The 19,408-nt window shown below is 43.7% G+C and overlaps 1 protein-coding gene across 4 annotated transcripts in view; it reads left to right on the top strand.

The window, feature by feature from the left end:
• The first annotated feature begins 619 nt into the window (after positions 1–619).
• Positions 620–19,408, top strand: part of tbxa2r (thromboxane A2 receptor) — a 36,714-nt gene continuing 17,925 nt past the window's right edge. For 2 of the 4 annotated variants that reach the window (XM_074634598.1, XM_074634599.1), the window contains exon 1: positions 620–942. In XM_074634598.1, the coding sequence (XP_074490699.1) occupies positions 706–942 (237 nt within the window). In that variant the 5' untranslated portion in view covers positions 620–705. The remainder of the gene's footprint in view (positions 943–19,408) is intronic. The other 2 variants (XM_074634597.1, XM_074634596.1) reach the window with 2 other exon arrangements.

Raw genomic sequence — 19,408 nt, 5'->3', positions numbered from 1 at the left:
AGTGAATTATTTGTTGGATAGTTAAAATCCACACTCCTGACCCCCCACTTCCCGTAATTTGTGATAGTATAGTTCTCACTCTGTTTGTAATGACTAGAGATACGCCTCCAGTAGTGATGACAGAGTGGCAGCTTTATCATCGGCACGCAAGGAAGTTTCTTCAAGGTCCTGGTTGAAGAATTTGCTACCTGGGTGGGAAGAGGATTTGTTGAACTCTACTGAGGTCCAGCCTATCTCCCGGTCGGCTAGCTTTGGACCTGTTGGTCACCAGCCTGCTATACTCCAGTCTACACTCCGACTGGCTTTCCGAGTTATCTAGGGGTCGGAGCCCTTAAGAAGTAAGCGTGGTCCCGGAAATGTCTCCTCCAAGCTGCCCAGAGCAACAAAGACTCAGCTGCCCAGCGACCTAGAATCACTGCACCCCACCACCACAGTCGACATCCAGCCAGACCCTGAACCGGACCTGGAGTTGGTCGCCCTGGCCAACGACTCGTCTTTTTTTAAAAGCATCAACTTAAAGCCTTGATATTTGAAGGGATGAAATATGGCATGTTCAGAGATAACAGCATTGATTCTCACAAACATCCAACAGCTATGTGACCTGTCAACGTGTCCACTTCAGTACAGGCATTAGCAAAATGGCAACTCAAATGGTTTCCCACTACTGAGATGGTACCTCAACATAAATCACTAGCAGTATGATTCATGCCTTTCAGTAATCAGCCTCTAAGTTTGTGTTCCAACATGCCTAAAAGGACAGATTGGAATGAAGTTGTTCAGCTATATTTTCAAGGTGCGTTTATATCCACTAGGAAACTGAAACAACAACTACAACTCTCTCGGCATTTCCCAGGGAATGTATTGTCAAATGTATTGTCGCCTTTCTTCAAGAAGAACATATTTGTTTGGTCTGCGCTGCAGCTATGGAGACATTTGCCACAGGTATGACCCTCTGGCTGAGTTTAGGCACAGTTCAGTTAGTTGTTTTCTTTGTCAGCCTTGGTGCACTGTATCTTTTGCACTACATTTTTACAGCTCATTAGAGTAAAAAAGAAACGGCGTGCTTGGGGCTTGTGTTCATAGACGGATGTATGTCAGCTATAGAAATTGATAGTAGATTGAATGAAAACAGTATTGTGGGTGTGAGTATGGAGCCCTTATGGAATTTAGGTTGGTGTGGGAAGATAACGATTGAGGTTGTTCTGTGTGCATTGTGAATAGATGTCAGATTCAGGTTAAGGTATGGTGATATTTCTGTTTGCATTGTCTGTTTCCATTCAATGTAATACTGTGTTGGATCAACACATTCTCACTCTCAACTACCGACTTTTGGTCAGTTGACATAAGCTTAAGAGTAGAGTAGCTTAAGAGTAGAGAGTGAGGAGTCAGCATTCAGCATGCAATCAATGGTAGTATCAAACAAGCAATTAAAGGTGTTTTGAGAAAGTGTGAATCACTGCAACCAAGAGAGGTTCTTGAGCATGCAGCCAGAAAAGAGCACCCAAAATATTATGCAGTTTGGTGCAGCAGTATGCCAGATTAGCCATGGACAGACGCAGAGATGCGCACTCACGCACACACACACACTCACTCACACCATAGACTGTAACAAATATGGACGTAGTCTGTGACGTCACCGATAGGTCTCTGAAGGGCCATCGTGAAACTCAAAGTGGGTGGCTCCGGCCATCGGCATCTTGGCAGTGGCGACACAGTCTAACTCCCTGCTAATCCAAAAATGGGCAAAAATGTGGATCGTCTGTGGACCTGAGGCGGGCCCAGGTGACGCAGCAGAGCAGACAGCCAGCAGCTAGCGACCTGGTATGGCACCCACCTGTCACTCAAAGCGGCCACGCCCTCAATTAAGCCAGGCTGTAAACATGTTTATTTCTGTTGTAAAGGTCTGTATCAGAGATCACACCAAGATTACAGGTCTCTGTCTTCAAATTGGCAAAGGGCTGCCCAAACTAGAAGATCGCTCAAAGTGCTGGTGACGGGTGTGGGCGGAGAAATTACAGCGATTTCTCACTGATAATGATGCCGTACTCCATCACTGTCATTCTTGTTTACATTTTAGCTGTTTGTAGACTCTCTCATTGTCCCCATTGGATAGGACCCTGGTCGTGGTTGTGGTTCTATGGTCAGTGTTGATCCAGTGGCCGCCTTATTCCGAGGCTCTTATCAGGGAAGACTAGTGAGGCTGGTGATTGAGACTTTGTGGTATTGTAATGCAAACAAACGTGCGTGTGTGTGTGTGGGTGTGTGTGGGTGTGTGTGTGAGATAAGACATTCCTTTATTAGTCCCGCAGTGGGGAAATTTGTGTGTTTGTGTGGGAGTTAAGAAAAATTGTGTTGAAAGAGATATGAAAGTGGATGCCAATTATCCTACTATGGTCAGATCTGATTCTGCATGATCTTGACGAAATCACTCAGAATCCTTTTAAGGTTTTAGCTGAAGTTGAGTGTAATATAATTTACAGTGAGCTTACAGAGTGGGTCTGAGTAGGTAAGCTACAAGGAGAACAATAGAGCAGAGCAGCTAATTTATACTGTGAACAGACCGGTACAGAAGGAACTGAGGCACGCTAACTAAATTGTAATATTAATAGGAGTTTCAGGCTCGTCTGTAGCTAAACAATGTAACCAGTTTACGATGACAGGGAGTTCAGCGGAGGGTTAGATTGCATGTACGAAATCACAAAAGCAGAGAATAGTGTGCTTCAAAGTGTCTTGTGGTTGTTCTTATGTTTTTTGTATCTCCCAAATGGGCCTTGGGTTGAGAATTATAAATGTCTATGTGTACGCAGGTTGTCTGTAAGATATATACGGTTATGCAAATTTGAATGGGATTGTTGAAATGTGCTGTGTTTTTGCTGAGGTGAGGTGAGGGGAAGAGAAGTGGGAGCAACAAAGAGTATGTACGTTAACCACCACCTCTGAGACCATGTTTAGATATAAAGGTGCACAGTGAGGAAATGTGTTGAGTTATAGTTCATAGGTGATAAAAGACTTTTCAATCTACATACAATTTGTAAGTATTTAATGTCTGCACAGGCTACTTTTTCCCATTTTTCTCCCCAATGGTGTAGTATTTAATGTTAGCTATGGTGTCACCAGGCGGGTCATTTCCGTAGACTGTATATAAGAAGTGGACGTAGTTACCGTGATGTCACCCATTGGCTTGTGGACTGCTGTTTTGAAGCCTTGAATTTGGCATTTTGGCCGTTGCCATCTTGTTATTTTGCAACTAGAAGTGACAAGAGAGGAACTGAGCTAAGTACAACTGAACCCTGAATAAGACATTTTTAGGTGACCAAAATGTTACAATTAACTTTCATGAACTGAAAACACACTGTGAAAGGGTTAAAGTTCTAAGACAACTCCCCGACCAGACAATGCAGTGGTAGCGACCTGTCAATCACAAGGTAGCCACGCCCTAAAGCGTACCCTGCTAAATGGGACCATAATTTACTAAATGAACATCATGCTGTATTGAAGAAGACTTGAAACTAGCGATTGAGACCATAAACTCATGTTTACAATGTTTACTGAGGTAACAAATCAAGTGAGAAGTAGGGTCATTTTCTCATAGACTTCTATACAATCAGACTTCTTTTTGCAACCAGAGGAGTCGCCCCCTGCTGGCTATTAGAAAGAATGCAAGTTTAAAGTCACTTCCGCATCGGTTTCACTTCTCAGATCCCGAAGGTAATCCACTGGTTGTTTCACTTGACAGCCAGGAGTATCATAGGACGGCATAAAGCTTGTGGAGGTTCATGCTATGCCCCAGATCTCCCAGCTCATTTTCCTTGTTATATTCTGCTGAGGTTTTGTTCAGTGAGTTTGGTGAGCTGTCCCTGGCTGAAATTGAGACTGGCCTTTTAAGCTCTTTGTGAAAAAACTCAATAAAATGTAATTCTGGAATCAAGAAAGGGACGTTTTAAGTCTGGGGAAGGATTTTATTGGGGCACTGTTTCGGGAAAGGTCTTCTGTCAGTTAATGAGTTAAAGCTTTGTGTCTGGAAACTGTGCAAAGTCTGTGGTTGCTTGAGGTCAGTTGGATATATCGTTTTTAAATAGACCTTTAAGCAGAATGTCTACAAAAGTAGATGAAATTCAGCATTGATGCAATAAGGCTCAAGAGTGTTTAGGAAAACAGAAGGCCTCCCTTTTGTCCCTGATGTCTGATAAAGCTTACAATTTTTTTAACAATATTAGTAATGTACTTTGTGTTTGTGTCTCATTGGGCCTAATGCAGGATGCAATACAATTTTCTTTCTTATTTTTGATTGTATCCATGATTTGTTCTTATTTTTAGTACCTATTGAATTTCTGGGATTCACCAATGTTTCTTATTTTTGCTCTTCTCTTAGGAATATCATATAATCAAATTTAGATTGTTTTATGTTTTAGAGTAATTATAGTGATTAAATTGAATTTGTGAAATTTACAAATCCAGTATTACTATAAAAACCCTTGGATGATATTGCGTGGCTTATATACTGCTCTTAGATGCTTTTCGTATTTCTATTTATCCATCGTATCTTAAGTCCTTCAGCATTTTTGTTTTCTCTCCAATTCTTGGCCATGGGCCGGGGTATTTGTACGTGGCAAAACACATGCCATTATAGTGTTTAGGTAGTGTTGCCTATGCTAATACCTGCCCTTATATAGAGATTAGGGGGCGTAACATATGCTAATACCTTCCCTAATATACTGTTTAAGGGGCTTTAGCTATGCTAATAATAAACAATTGGCCACAACCCTCCAATTTTTAAGGGTAACAGCATGTTTGGATGGTTAAAAACTTTTGGGGCATCTGGAGTTGACTTTTCTTATTTTTTCACTTAATGGAAAATTAAGAGAAAATATAAGATAAATTTAAGAGAATGTTGCTGCATGAGGCCCAGTGAGTGTAAAATGCTTCTTTGATGCATTGATCTGTGAGAGTGACCTAACATAATCCACAGCTGACTGAGATCAGTTTAATGAATGAATGGGGGATTGAACACAGCCTATAAACTCCTTTCATGTCCAAAACCCTGATGACGCCAGCTCCTGTTTAGTTAAACTAATTTATATGGAATCCCTTAGTGTGCAACTGTTTTCTGAGTTTTGTAGCTTTAGTGGTCTGTGTGTCTGCACCTCAGATCATCAAGAGCTGTTCTGTCCTTTGTACAGATTACGTGTACCGCATGTTGTTTCTAAGATTTGATCTGCGTACAAAAAAGACATTAATTGTCTCAAACAAGGCCATCTTGAATTAACACATCACAGTTGGATATATAACCTTTAACCTCCACCACTGTGTGATTCAGGAACCACATCCTGCTTTGCCAACTAGCTTTGAGTTGAGCAATTAGAGTGGCAACCTGAGGACATTAGTACCTGACCCTTAATGCAATTAGCTGCCAAATGGATCAGTTTGGAGTTAAATTCAGCAGAACCTGTTTGTCTGTTTGTTCCCAGCAGCTGCACGCTTTCTTTTAGAGGCAGGTTGGAACAGCAAAGCCACCACAAACAGTAATGCTTTGCAGATTGCCTTGATGGTGATGACGTAATTGTTGTGGTTGTCTGAATTTTTAGTGCATTTCTTTATTTGGTTGTGTTTTGGTTGAGTTCTTTTTCTAAATGCTGCATGTGCTGTCAAATTGGGTGTAGGAGCCTAATACTTTATTTCAGAATATGGTATATGTCTTTGTTACACCCATTAGATATTCAGTTTATGAAATTATTTGTGCTTTAGCAAGTAGTAAATGAGTTTATCATTATATTTAACTACAGAAATCCAATATGGAGCTTTACTTGGGGTTACTCCCATTTTTTCCCATGTTTCCCCCTCTACCATTATTATGTTAAAGCAGGGAGCCAGAGCTCTTATGAGCCCCAGGGGGAGCGGTAACATACAGTTTTTGACAGCACTGAATTGTCAGTATATCAGTTTATATATAGAACCTTTTTTTTATTTTTTTCTATTTATAAGCAAGCTAGTGGGGCTGTTTTAAAAAATATACTTTGCTTTCATATTAAATATTGTTTATCGTTTAATCACGTGGATCTTCGTGATCTTTGTTTGGACTGCAATCCTAAGCGCGTCTAACTGCATGCATCACACCTGGGGCCTCAAGACAAGTTTGGATTGCCTTTATATTGGTTGTTTTTAGATGTTTTCTTTATTCTCTTGTGTTTTATCTATCTGCAGTGTCTTCATCTTTCAGGGCTTCTGTGCATGCACATGTGGTTACATCACCACATCCCACCAACTGAGTGTATCTGAGCAGCCTTACATCATAGTTTTGAAAAAGCTCAGTTTGACTTGTATGCACTAAAACACAAGACGAGGTGTTTTCAGATTGACCCACTCTGCAAAACGTTGCCTTTAGGGAGAGAGAAATGGTGGCTTGGTGTGGAAGGAAAACGCAGAGAATGAATGTGACATTTAGATGTAGCCAGCTCAGTGTGAACATCATCTCAGAGGTCATAACATTCTCAGCAAAACATATGTCACCTAAGCACTATACGCTTGAAATGGTGTCCACTACGTTAGATCCATGTATACGATAGTAGGAGAAAAACAGTGTTTGGCCTGCTAGTTGCTTCAACGTTATGTCTCTAATCTTGGCTTTACTCTGCATCTGTTTTCTCCCAAATGTCTTCACTCACAGACCCAGTGTATGAAGCCCAAAGGATTGCTTAAGTGTAATAAATTGTAGTTATTCAGGCACCCACGGTTTCATTCCTTATCTCAAACCCTTTCATCTACCACATGGGGGATGGATGAGGGAATATCAGTAGCGTTGTTGTAGGAGGAAAACATCCACACTGGCCTAAAGCAAGGTTGTAGCTTGGTATAGTCAGTGCATCCAATCCACTGTGTTGTACTCGGGGTTATTATAGTAAACTAAAATGGAACTAAAACGAAAATAAGCAGTGAAAAATATTTTTAGTAAACTGAAACTAAATAAAAAATATGTTCTTTAAGAAAAACTAAACTTCAACTATGTTTTGTGGTTAACTAATAAAAATAATATCAAAACGAATATTTTTTTCTATAGTATATCGCTACTGAAAAAGGAGTTTGCATGAATTTCTGTCAACTCTAGTGACATTAAACCACAGATATTGAACAGACTTGACCTTCCAGGAGATGGCTCTATGCCGCAATTGCTTCACATCGGACACTAAAGAAGCGTGAAGACTAAACTTTAAACATTATGGCCACTCCTATAAAGTTCTCCAACCATGTATATAATCACATACTTCTGAGACATTATATATGGCCTTAAAGCAGCAGTGGGTAGAAATGGAGCAACTATGATTTCACTATATCCTGACAGTAGTGCATGAGACAGGTAATCTGAAAAAAATCATGTGCCTCTGTGTCCTCCGGTGTCCTCCGGTGCTCCTAATGGCATCTGCAAGATTTCACAGACCGGAGAAAAACAACCAATCAGAGCTGAGCTGCAGTCTGCCGCCTTTGAGCCGGCTGTCAATCACTCACGAACTCCGGTCAAACTAGGCAGCGCTGATCAAATATGAATCAGTATTCTGTTACTGTAATGCCTATTTCTCGCTTCAAATGTTTTCAGAAACATCTTGTAATGAACCTTTGTGACCCAGCAGCCATGTTGAGATCAGTTGAGGAAATACCAAGCACCACCCACCAGCCGAAGCACAGCCAATAGGAACGCTTTCTCTGAAATGACCTGTGATTGGTCAGAGTCTCCCGTCACGGGCTAGATTTCTTAAAGCCTGAAAACAGAGCCATGAGGTGCAGAAGTCGAGTTAGCTCTCAGAACACTTGAATTACAATATGCCGAAAGGTTATTATGGAATTTTTGCCCAATGATGCCAAAAGCATTCTCCCTACTGCAGGTTAAACAAAGACAAACTAAAACTAAATGTATAAAAACTTAAAATAAACCTTTCTTGAAAAACTGATCTAAAACTATAACTAGCAAACACACTATGAAAATGAATTGAAAATTATAAATTATAACCTTGGTTGTACTTCAGTGCTTCAGACTGTGTGCTGTATTTACATTGTTACCTTCCTTGTTGGTTGAGTTTTTTATGTAAAAGTTAAATTTGTGTAGTTTTTAATGATAAAATGTATCTAATTCATCTAGATTTGTGTGTGTGCAGAATAAATGTCAAGAAATAAAGCAAATACAGTAAAATACATTAACTGACCAACCCGATATCACGGCAATGTGTGTAATAGACCCGCTTGTCCACCAGAGGATAGCGTGTCAGTGTCAAGTTTTGCTGAGGCATGAATATTACACATGTGTATGAAGGTGCAGTACCAGCAGGGGGCTGGCTAGGTTTAGGAAAAACCTCATACCTGGCCTTAAAATAAGTATGTTAACTAAGTAAAATACGTACGGAAACAACGTAACATAAGTATGGAAAACATGTCACAAACGTCACTAAAGAACACGTCACAAGTGTAGGAGCTAAAGTCTGATACTTTAGCTACTGAGGTGATTAGCCCTGGACTGACGCGCTTTTCGCTGTAGATGGTCCTTTAGTTGTCTGTTGTGCTGTACAAAATTGCTCCTGAGTCCGCTCGTTGGGTTTACCATAACAGTTCCTTTATTCCTAATATGGTATTAAGGAAGCATGCTTCGGTTACCATAGCAACGAGTAACAACAACTACACAGCAAACATTTCAGCGTCCTTGCGGTCAAAAACCATTTGCCCTTCCGGGCTAAACCCTGACGCCAACAACACACCTCCTTACTTATATACCCGTGGCTGGGTCAGTCAATTAATGCAGTGCCACCTAGTGTTCATAAAAGTGAATTACACCACAACCTCAGTATGCCAGCATCAGGTTTTGGCTCTTACACACCGGCCCCTAATTGTTATGGTAGGCAGACATAACAATTCAAACAAAATACACAAAAAAGAGGAGCCAAATGTTACAATACACCAAGTTATGTATTTAAACTCCATGTGCCAAACAGAGTTTTGTCACTGGCCTTTCAATTATGGTGGCTTTGGTCTGTCCTGACTGGTTTCCTCCGAATAGTTAGCCTCAGAAGCTTCCAGCTGCTTTCGTAGGCGAATCCTTCCTAACAACCCGACCTTTAACCTGAGGAACCAGGCAACTGATGTCTTGAGCCCTCTCCAGTCAAACAAGTAGCCAATGAGCTGGACAGTAGGACCATTTTCCTGATGCAGTTGATGTTGAGGTACTGGCTCTGCATAGGTCTTACTGATGAGCGCATTCATGTACCCTGCATACTCCTGGTGCAAGTGTTTGTTGTTGAGGAACCTTTTCCTCAAACCCTGGATACTTTGCTTTGCCACCACAAAGTTGTTAGGCAGATAGACTTCCTTGCTCTTCAAAGGCAATTTCAACCAATACTTCCCATCCTGAAGTACCGCTGAGTGCTCCACAGTTTCCAGAAACTTGAGGTCTTCTCTGGACCTTTCCTTTTCCTCCTCACTCCTTTCATTGAAGTCATGATTGTACTGCTTGGTTAGCATTTCTTCCAGTTTACACACAGAGATCCGGTTCACATTAGCGGAGGGAAGCCCTGCCTCCAGGGTGCCACTGTTTCCAATCAGCGGCCCATTTACAACCCATCCCAGCACAGTCCTAATGGCATACGGGCCATTCCCGCAGCTGTTGATGACCTCCCAAGGCTCCAATATCTTGGGAGTATTTGTTCCAATCAACAGGTCGACATTTGCCTTGATGCTTGGAATGTGAACTTTTGACAAGTAGGGCCATTTAGCCAGGTCCTCGTGTGTCACCATGCTATCAGTGGTAACTGGCATTTTCTCCTGTGTGAAAACCTCTGGGAGAATATAGAAGTCATCACCATCCAGATCAGAGACCTCCAAACCAGTCAAGGAGTAAGCTGGAACAACTGTTTCTTGACCCATTGTGCGCAACAAGAAGCTGGTTCTTCTGCCTGTAACATTCAGCCTCTGCATAAGATGTTCTGAGCAGAATGTGGCTGAACTACCAGGATCCAAAAAGGCATAGGTTTCAATAACGCGATTTCCTTTGGCAGATTTCACCTTTACAGGGAGAATGGATAGAACACACCGGTCCTCACCGGCCCCTGTATGTCCACATGTTTGGAATGAATATGGCTGTTGAGATGGTTCCTGCTGCCAAGCTGTTGTTTGCCTTTTGATATGAAGCACCGTGGGATGAGTTTGTCCACAAACCTTGCATGTCATGCGCCTCTCGCAATTCCTGCTCATGTGACCATCACCTAAGCATGCAAAGCAAACTCCCTTTTCCCTCAGAAACTGAATTTTCTCCTTGTGCGTCTTTCCCTTGAACTGTTTGCACTCGTCCAATGAGTGACTACAAGCACAGCAGAGGCATTCATCTTTTTCATCCTTGGCTGGATCTGATGTTGGTTCCTGAGCCCCCTCAGGCAAGTCCTTAGATGTTACTGTGGTGGCAACAATGTTTCCCTTCACCTTGTACCCCGACTGTGGTTTAAACCTGGTGAGAGGCTTTGTCCCAGTAACGCCAGATGTTGGTTCCTGTATGTTGCCAAACAGCGGGTCGGAAAGAATTCTGACACGACGCTCCATGAATGTGACCAGATCAATGAAGTAAGCTCTGTAATTGCTTCTCTCCATTATGTCATGAGCTACTGTCCTCCATTGTTCTCTCATTTTGTATGGCAACTTTGAAATGATGGCTCTCATGTTTACAGGCATATCCAGTTCTTCCATGTACTGGAGTTCCCCCATCACGTTACAACAGCCACGTAAGAACAAAGAGTACGCTTGGAATGCTTTCACGTCCTCAGATTTTATTATTTGCCAAGCCAAAGCCTTTTCCATATAAGCAGTTGCGATTTTGTACTGATTGCCAAAGTGTTCCTGTAGAAGACCCTTTGCCACTGCATAGCCACGCTCGGGATCCATATGTTGGCAGCTACGTACCAGTTCTTGTGGCTGTCCTCTGGTAAATTGTTCCAAATAATACAAACAATCTGCTTGTCCTGCCTTTTCCTCCACTCCTTGCTCAAAGGCTTTGATGAACGTCCTGTATTGGAGAGGATCACCTTCAAATAAGGGAATATCTCTCGGTGGTAGAGACAGTGAACGCTGCTGTTGAACCAAAGCAGCTGTTATTTCGTTTTGTCTGTGCATGATGGTAAGTATGTCCACAGTTGGATGTTGACCGACCAAATGCTGGTATGTAGGCTGCCTTTCCTCTGGCTTTAACTGAGCAGTTGTTGGTTGGTACTGCAGATGCTGTGATGTTCCCAACAAATTGTTTTCCTGCTGATGTTCATTTGGCCTGTGTTGACATTTTGAAGCAGCTTTTAGCCCATGCTGAGTTTCCTGTGGTCTCACATCCAATGGCCTATTAGACAGTGATGATCCCTTTGTCATATCATTTTGTTGTGTTGATTTCCATGATCCAGGCTTGTATTCCTTTGCAGAAGGATTCAATACATTTGCAAATTCCAGTTTCCTTTTTTCCCTTTGCAAATAGGAATTCATGCCATTTGATGGTACTTGAGAGGAGCTTCCCACATCATATGCCCTCAATACTGCTAGCTTAGCAGTGGATGCAGCTAGTTCAGCTTCCAAGTCAAGCTGCTCTCTTTTCCTCTTCAGCTGCTCAACCCGACCCTTCAGCTGCTGTTCTTGCTCCTCCAAAGCTTGTCTTTCTTTTAAAGAGGCAACGCGAGCCATGAGTGCAGCTCTGTCTGCCTCCACCTTTATTCTGGCAGAGGATGTGGTACTGGACTTACCACTGTTGACACTTTTGTGGCTTGAGTGTTTGCTACAAACATTTGAAACACTGTCATCTGGATGAATATCATCCTCAATATTACCCTTTTCATGTGTGTCACCTTCAATGCATGAAACCAACCTTTTTGCCTCAGCAATACACTCATTTGGTGCCAGCATTTTTGCATTAAACCATGTTACATGTTTTTCTTTTTCATCACATGGCAACAAAACCAACAGAGATTCATGCACACATTTAGCTTCATTACACACATTAATCAACTCTTCGAGAGCATTTTGTACCTGTTCTTTATCACCCATAACCATCAAACTTTGCATTGATTTTCTTATGTTTGCTACTTTGTTTAGCTTAGCCCTTCTGCTGTCTTGCAACTTTTCCAGTTTATCAGCAAGCGCTTTCACGGTGAGCTTTACTACCCGCTTCTCAGCTGGTGTTTCAACACCGCCAGTCTCACTAGCGGTTTGTGCACCAGTCCCGGTAAAACGGCCCGACGCCGCTTCGCGACTCTCCATGATTAACAGTCAGTCACTTAACAGTCAATGTAACAAACAGTCAGCGCAAAGTCCAAAGTCCGCCCGCTTCGGCAACCAATGCATTGGATTTCCGCCCGCGTATGTGTGCACACACTTTATATGGCCATTACACAGTGTAGCGCTACGATACCTCCGCGTCGGGCGCCTTGTAGTGATGCCGTGGTCCGATGCTCCACAGCCGGCGTTAGCATTAGCTCCGTAGCTCCTCCGTAACTCCTCCGTCCATGGATGGCTGCAGACGTCCTCCAAACGCAGCCGAAATCCACACCGGCAGCTCTCCTCGTCCTCCCGCGTCGCCTCCGTTGAGTTCCAAACGTGCCGCCGTTTCAACGGAGTTCCAACAGGACAGGTTTTTGACTAATTGTAGGAGTTAAAGTCTGATACTTTAGCTACTGAGGTGATTAGCCCTGGACTGACGCGCTTTTCGCTGTAGATGGTCCTTTAGTTGTCTGTTGTGCTGTACAAAATTGCTCCTGAGTCCGCTCGTTGGGTTTACCATAACAGTTCCTTTATTCCTAATATGGTATTAAGGAAGCATGCTTCGGTTACCATAGCAACGAGTAACAACAACTACACAGCAAACATTTCAGCGTCCTTGCGGTCAAAAACCATTTGCCCTTCCGGGCTAAACCCTGACGCCAACAACACACCTCCTTACTTATATACCCGTGGCTGGGTCAGTCAATTAATGCAGTGCCACCTAGTGTTCATAAAAGTGAATTACACCACAACCTCAGTATGCCAGCATCAGGTTTTGGCTCTTACACACCGGCCCCTAATTGTTATGGTAGGCAGACATAACAATTCAAACAAAATACACAAAAAAGAGGAGCCAAATGTTACAATACACCAAGTTATGTATTTAAACTCCATGTGCCAAACAGAGTTTTGTCACTGGCCTTTCAATTATGGTGGCTTTGGTCTGTCCTGACTGGTTTCCTCCGAATAGTTAGCCTCAGAAGCTTCCAGCTGCTTTCGTAGGCGAATCCTTCCTAACAACCCGACCTTTAACCTGAGGAACCAGGCAACTGATGTCTTGAGCCCTCTCCAGTCAAACAAGTAGCCAATGAGCTGGACAGTAGGACCATTTTCCTGATGCAGTTGATGTTGAGGTACTGGCTCTGCATAGGTCTTACTGATGAGCGCATTCATGTACCCTGCATACTCCTGGTGCAAGTGTTTGTTGTTGAGGAACCTTTTCCTCAAACCCTGGATACTTTGCTTTGCCACCACAAAGTTGTTAGGCAGATAGACTTCCTTGCTCTTCAAAGGCAATTTCAACCAATACTTCCCATCCTGAAGTACCGCTGAGTGCTCCACAGTTTCCAGAAACTTGAGGTCTTCTCTGGACCTTTCCTTTTCCTCCTCACTCCTTTCATTGAAGTCATGATTGTACTGCTTGGTTAGCATTTCTTCCAGTTTACACACAGAGATCCGGTTCACATTAGCGGAGGGAAGCCCTGCCTCCAGGGTGCCACTGTTTCCAATCAGCGGCCCATTTACAACCCATCCCAGCACAGTCCTAATGGCATACGGGCCATTCCCGCAGCTGTTGATGACCTCCCAAGGCTCCAATATCTTGGGAGTATTTGTTCCAATCAACAGGTCGACATTTGCCTTGATGCTTGGAATGTGAACTTTTGACAAGTAGGGCCATTTAGCCAGGTCCTCGTGTGTCACCATGCTATCAGTGGTAACTGGCATTTTCTCCTGTGTGAAAACCTCTGGGAGAATATAGAAGTCATCACCATCCAGATCAGAGACCTCCAAACCAGTCAAGGAGTAAGCTGGAACAACTGTTTCTTGACCCATTGTGCGCAACAAGAAGCTGGTTCTTCTGCCTGTAACATTCAGCCTCTGCATTAGATGTTCTGAGCAGAATGTGGCTGAACTACCAGGATCCAAAAAGGCATAGGTTTCAATAACGCGATTTCCTTTGGCAGATTTCACCTTTACAGGGAGAATGGATAGAACACACCGGTCCTCACCGGCCCCTGTATGTCCACATGTTTGGAATGAATATGGCTGTTGAGATGGTTCCTGCTGCCAAGCTGTTGTTTGCCTTTTGATATGAAGCACCGTGGGATGAGTTTGTCCACAAACCTTGCATGTCATGCGCCTCTCGCAATTCCTGCTCATGTGACCATCACCTAAGCATGCAAAGCAAACTCCCTTTTCCCTCAGAAACTGAATTTTCTCCTTGTGCGTCTTTCCCTTGAACTGTTTGCACTCGTCCAATGAGTGACTACAAGCACAGCAGAGGCATTCATCTTTTTCATCCTTGGCTGGATCTGATGTTGGTTCCTGAGCCCCCTCAGGCAAGTCCTTAGATGTTACTGTGGTGGCAACAATGTTTCCCTTCACCTTGTACCCCGACTGTGGTTTAAACCTGGTGAGAGGCTTTGTCCCAGTAACGCCAGATGTTGGTTCCTGTATGTTGCCAAACAGCGGGTCGGAAAGAATTCTGACACGACGCTCCATGAATGTGACCAGATCAATGAAGTAAGCTCTGTAATTGCTTCTCTCCATTATGTCATGAGCTACTGTCCTCCATTGTTCTCTCATTTTGTATGGCAACTTTGAAATGATGGCTCTCATGTTTACAGGCATATCCAGTTCTTCCATGTACTGGAGTTCCCCCATCACGTTACAACAGCCACGTAAGAACAAAGAGTACGCTTGGAATGCTTTCACGTCCTCAGATTTTATTATTTGCCAAGCCAAAGCCTTTTCCATATAAGCAGTTGCGATTTTGTACTGATTGCCAAAGTGTTCCTGTAGAAGACCCTTTGCCACTGCATAGCCACGCTCGGGATCCATATGTTGGCAGCTACGTACCAGTTCTTGTGGCTGTCCTCTGGTAAATTGTTCCAAATAATACAAACAATCTGCTTGTCCTGCCTTTTCCTCCACTCCTTGCTCAAAGGCTTTGATGAACGTCCTGTATTGGAGAGGATCACCTTCAAATAAGGGAATATCTCTCGGTGGTAGAGACAGTGAACGCTGCTGTTGAACCAAAGCAGCTGTTATTTCGTTTTGTCTGTGCATGATGGTAAGTATGTCCACAGTTGGATGTTGACCGACCAAATGCTGGTATGTAGGCTGCCTTTCCTCTGGCTTTAACTGAGCAGTTGTTGGTTGGTACTGCAGATGCTGTGATGTTCCCAACAAATTGTTTTCCTGCTGATGTTCATTTGGCCTGTGTTGACATTTTGAAGCAGCTTTTAGCCCATGCTGAGTTTCCTGTGGTCTCACATCCAATGGCCTATTAGACAGTGATGATCCCTTTGTCATATCATTTTGTTGTGTTGATTTCCATGATCCAGGCTTGTATTCCTTTGCAGAAGGATTCAATACATTTGCAAATTCCAGTTTCCTTTTTTCCCTTTGCAAATAGGAATTCATGCCATTTGATGGTACTTGAGAGGAGCTTCCCACATCATATGCCCTCAATACTGCTAGCTTAGCAGTGGATGCAGCTAGTTCAGCTTCCAAGTCAAGCTGCTCTCTTTTCCTCTTCAGCTGCTCAACCCGACCCTTCAGCTGCTGTTCTTGCTCCTCCAAAGCTTGTCTTTCTTTTAAAGAGGCAACGCGAGCCATGAGTGCAGCTCTGTCTGCCTCCACCTTTATTCTGGCAGAGGATGTGGTACTGGACTTACCACTGTTGACACTTTTGTGGCTTGAGTGTTTGCTACAAACATTTGAAACACTGTCATCTGGATGAATATCATCCTCAATATTACCCTTTTCATGTGTGTCACCTTCAATGCATGAAACCAACCTTTTTGCCTCAGCAATACACTCATTTGGTGCCAGCATTTTTGCATTAAACCATGTTACATGTTTTTCTTTTTCATCACATGGCAACAAAACCAACAGAGATTCATGCACACATTTAGCTTCATTACACACATTAATCAACTCTTCGAGAGCATTTTGTACCTGTTCTTTATCACCCATAACCATCAAACTTTGCATTGATTTTCTTATGTTTGCTACTTTGTTTAGCTTAGCCCTTCTGCTGTCTTGCAACTTTTCCAGTTTATCAGCAAGCGCTTTCACGGTGAGCTTTACTACCCGCTTCTCAGCTGGTGTTTCAACACCGCCAGTCTCACTAGCGGTTTGTGCACCAGTCCCGGTAAAACGGCCCGACGCCGCTTCGCGACTCTCCATGATTAACAGTCAGTCACTTAACAGTCAATGTAACAAACAGTCAGCGCAAAGTCCAAAGTCCGCCCGCTTCGGCAACCAATGCATTGGATTTCCGCCCGCGTATGTGTGCACACACTTTATATGGCCATTACACAGTGTAGCGCTACGATACCTCCGCGTCGGGCGCCTTGTAGTGATGCCGTGGTCCGATGCTCCACAGCCGGCGTTAGCATTAGCTCCGTAGCTCCTCCGTAACTCCTCCGTCCATGGATGGCTGCAGACGTCCTCCAAACGCAGCCGAAATCCACACCGGCAGCTCTCCTCGTCCTCCCGCGTCGCCTCCGTTGAGTTCCAAACGTGCCGCCGTTTCAACGGAGTTCCAACAGGACAGGTTTTTGACTAATTGTAGGAGTTAAAGTCTGATACTTTAGCTACTGAGGTGATTAGCCCTGGACTGACGCGCTTTTCGCTGTAGATGGTCCTTTAGTTGTCTGTTGTGCTGTACAAAATTGCTCCTGAGTCCGCTCGTTGGGTTTACCATAACAGTTCCTTTATTCCTAATATGGTATTAAGGAAGCATGCTTCGGTTACCATAGCAACGAGTAACAACAACTACACAGCAAACATTTCAGCGTCCTTGCGGTCAAAAACCATTTGCCCTTCCGGGCTAAACCCTGACGCCAACAACACACCTCCTTACTTATATACCCGTGGCTGGGTCAGTCAATTAATGCAGTGCCACCTAGTGTTCATAAAAGTGAATTACACCACAACCTCAGTATGCCAGCATCAGGTTTTGGCTCTTACACACCGGCCCCTAATTGTTATGGTAGGCAGACATAACAATTCAAACAAAATACACAAAAAAGAGGAGCCAAATGTTACAATACACCAAGTTATGTATTTAAACTCCATGTGCCAAACAGAGTTTTGTCACTGGCCTTTCAATTATGGTGGCTTTGGTCTGTCCTGACTGGTTTCCTCCGAATAGTTAGCCTCAGAAGCTTCCAGCTGCTTTCGTAGGCGAATCCTTCCTAACAACCCGACCTTTAACCTGAGGAACCAGGCAACTGATGTCTTGAGCCCTCTCCAGTCAAACAAGTAGCCAATGAGCTGGACAGTAGGACCATTTTCCTGATGCAGTTGATGTTGAGGTACTGGCTCTGCATAGGTCTTACTGATGAGCGCATTCATGTACCCTGCATACTCCTGGTGCAAGTGTTTGTTGTTGAGGAACCTTTTCCTCAAACCCTGGATACTTTGCTTTGCCACCACAAAGTTGTTAGGCAGATAGACTTCCTTGCTCTTCAAAGGCAATTTCAACCAATACTTCCCATCCTGAAGTACCGCTGAGTGCTCCACAGTTTCCAGAAACTTGAGGTCTTCTCTGGACCTTTCCTTTTCCTCCTCACTCCTTTCATTGAAGTCATGATTGTACTGCTTGGTTAGCATTTCTTCCAGTTTACACACAGAGATCCGGTTCACATTAGCGGAGGGAAGCCCTGCCTCCAGGGTGCCACTGTTTCCAATCAGCGGCCCATTTACAACCCATCCCAGCACAGTCCTAATGGCATACGGGCCATTCCCGCAGCTGTTGATGACCTCCCAAGGCTCCAATATCTTGGGAGTATTTGTTCCAATCAACAGGTCGACATTTGCCTTGATGCTTGGAATGTGAACTTTTGACAAGTAGGGCCATTTAGCCAGGTCCTCGTGTGTCACCATGCTATCAGTGGTAACTGGCATTTTCTCCTGTGTGAAAACCTCTGGGAGAATATAGAAGTCATCACCATCCAGATCAGAGACCTCCAAACCAGTCAAGGAGTAAGCTGGAACAACTGTTTCTTGACCCATTGTGCGCAACAAGAAGCTGGTTCTTCTGCCTGTAACATTCAGCCTCTGCATAAGATGTTCTGAGCAGAATGTGGCTGAACTACCAGGATCCAAAAAGGCATAGGTTTCAATAACGCGATTTCCTTTGGCAGATTTCACCTTTACAGGGAGAATGGATAGAACACACCGGTCCTCACTGGCCCCTGTATGTCCACATGTTTGGAATGAATATGGCTGTTGAGATGGTTCCTGCTGCCAAGCTGTTGTTTGCCTTTTGATATGAAGCACCGTGGGATGAGTTTGTCCACAAACCTTGCATGTCATGCGCCTCTCGCAATCCCTGCTCATGTGACCATCACCTAAGCATGCAAAGCAAACTCCCTTTTCCCTCAGAAACTGAATTTTCTCCTTGTGCGTCTTTCCCTTGAACTGTTTGCACTCGTCCAATGAGTGACTACAAGCACAGCAGAGGCATTCATCTTTTTCATCCTTGGCTGGATCTGATGTTGGTTCCTTAGCCTCCTGGGGCAAGTCCTTAGATGTTACTGTGGTGGCAACAATGTTTCCCTTCACCTTGTACCCCGACTGTGGTTTAAACCTGGTGAGAGGCTTTGTCCCAGTAACGCCAGATGTTGGTTCCTGTATGTTGCCAAACAGCGGGTCGGAAAGAATTCTGACACGACGCTCCATGAATGTGACCAGATCAATGAAGTAAGCTCTGTAATTGCTTCTCTCCATTATGTCATGAGCTACTGTCCTCCATTGTTCTCTCATTTTGTATGGCAACTTTGAAATGATGGCTCTCATGTTTACAGGCATATCCAGTTCTTCCATGTACTGGAGTTCCCCCATCACGTTACAACAGCCACGTAAGAACAAAGAGTACGCTTGGAATGCTTTCACGTCCTCAGATTTTATTATTTGCCAAGCCAAAGCCTTTTCCATATAAGCAGTTGCGATTTTGTACTGATTGCCAAAGTGTTCCTGTAGAAGACCCTTTGCCACTGCATAGCCACGCTCGGGATCCATATGTTGGCAGCTACGTACCAGTTCTTGTGGCTGTCCTCTGGTAAATTGTTCCAAATAATACAAACAATCTGCTTGTCCTGCCTTTTCCTCCACTCCTTGCTCAAAGGCTTTG

This window comes from Sebastes fasciatus, chromosome 5 (genome assembly GCF_043250625.1).
Source record: "Sebastes fasciatus isolate fSebFas1 chromosome 5, fSebFas1.pri, whole genome shotgun sequence".
Classification (NCBI taxonomy): domain Eukaryota; kingdom Metazoa; phylum Chordata; class Actinopteri; order Perciformes; family Sebastidae; genus Sebastes; species Sebastes fasciatus.
This window is presented reverse-complemented; position numbering and strand designations above follow the sequence as displayed.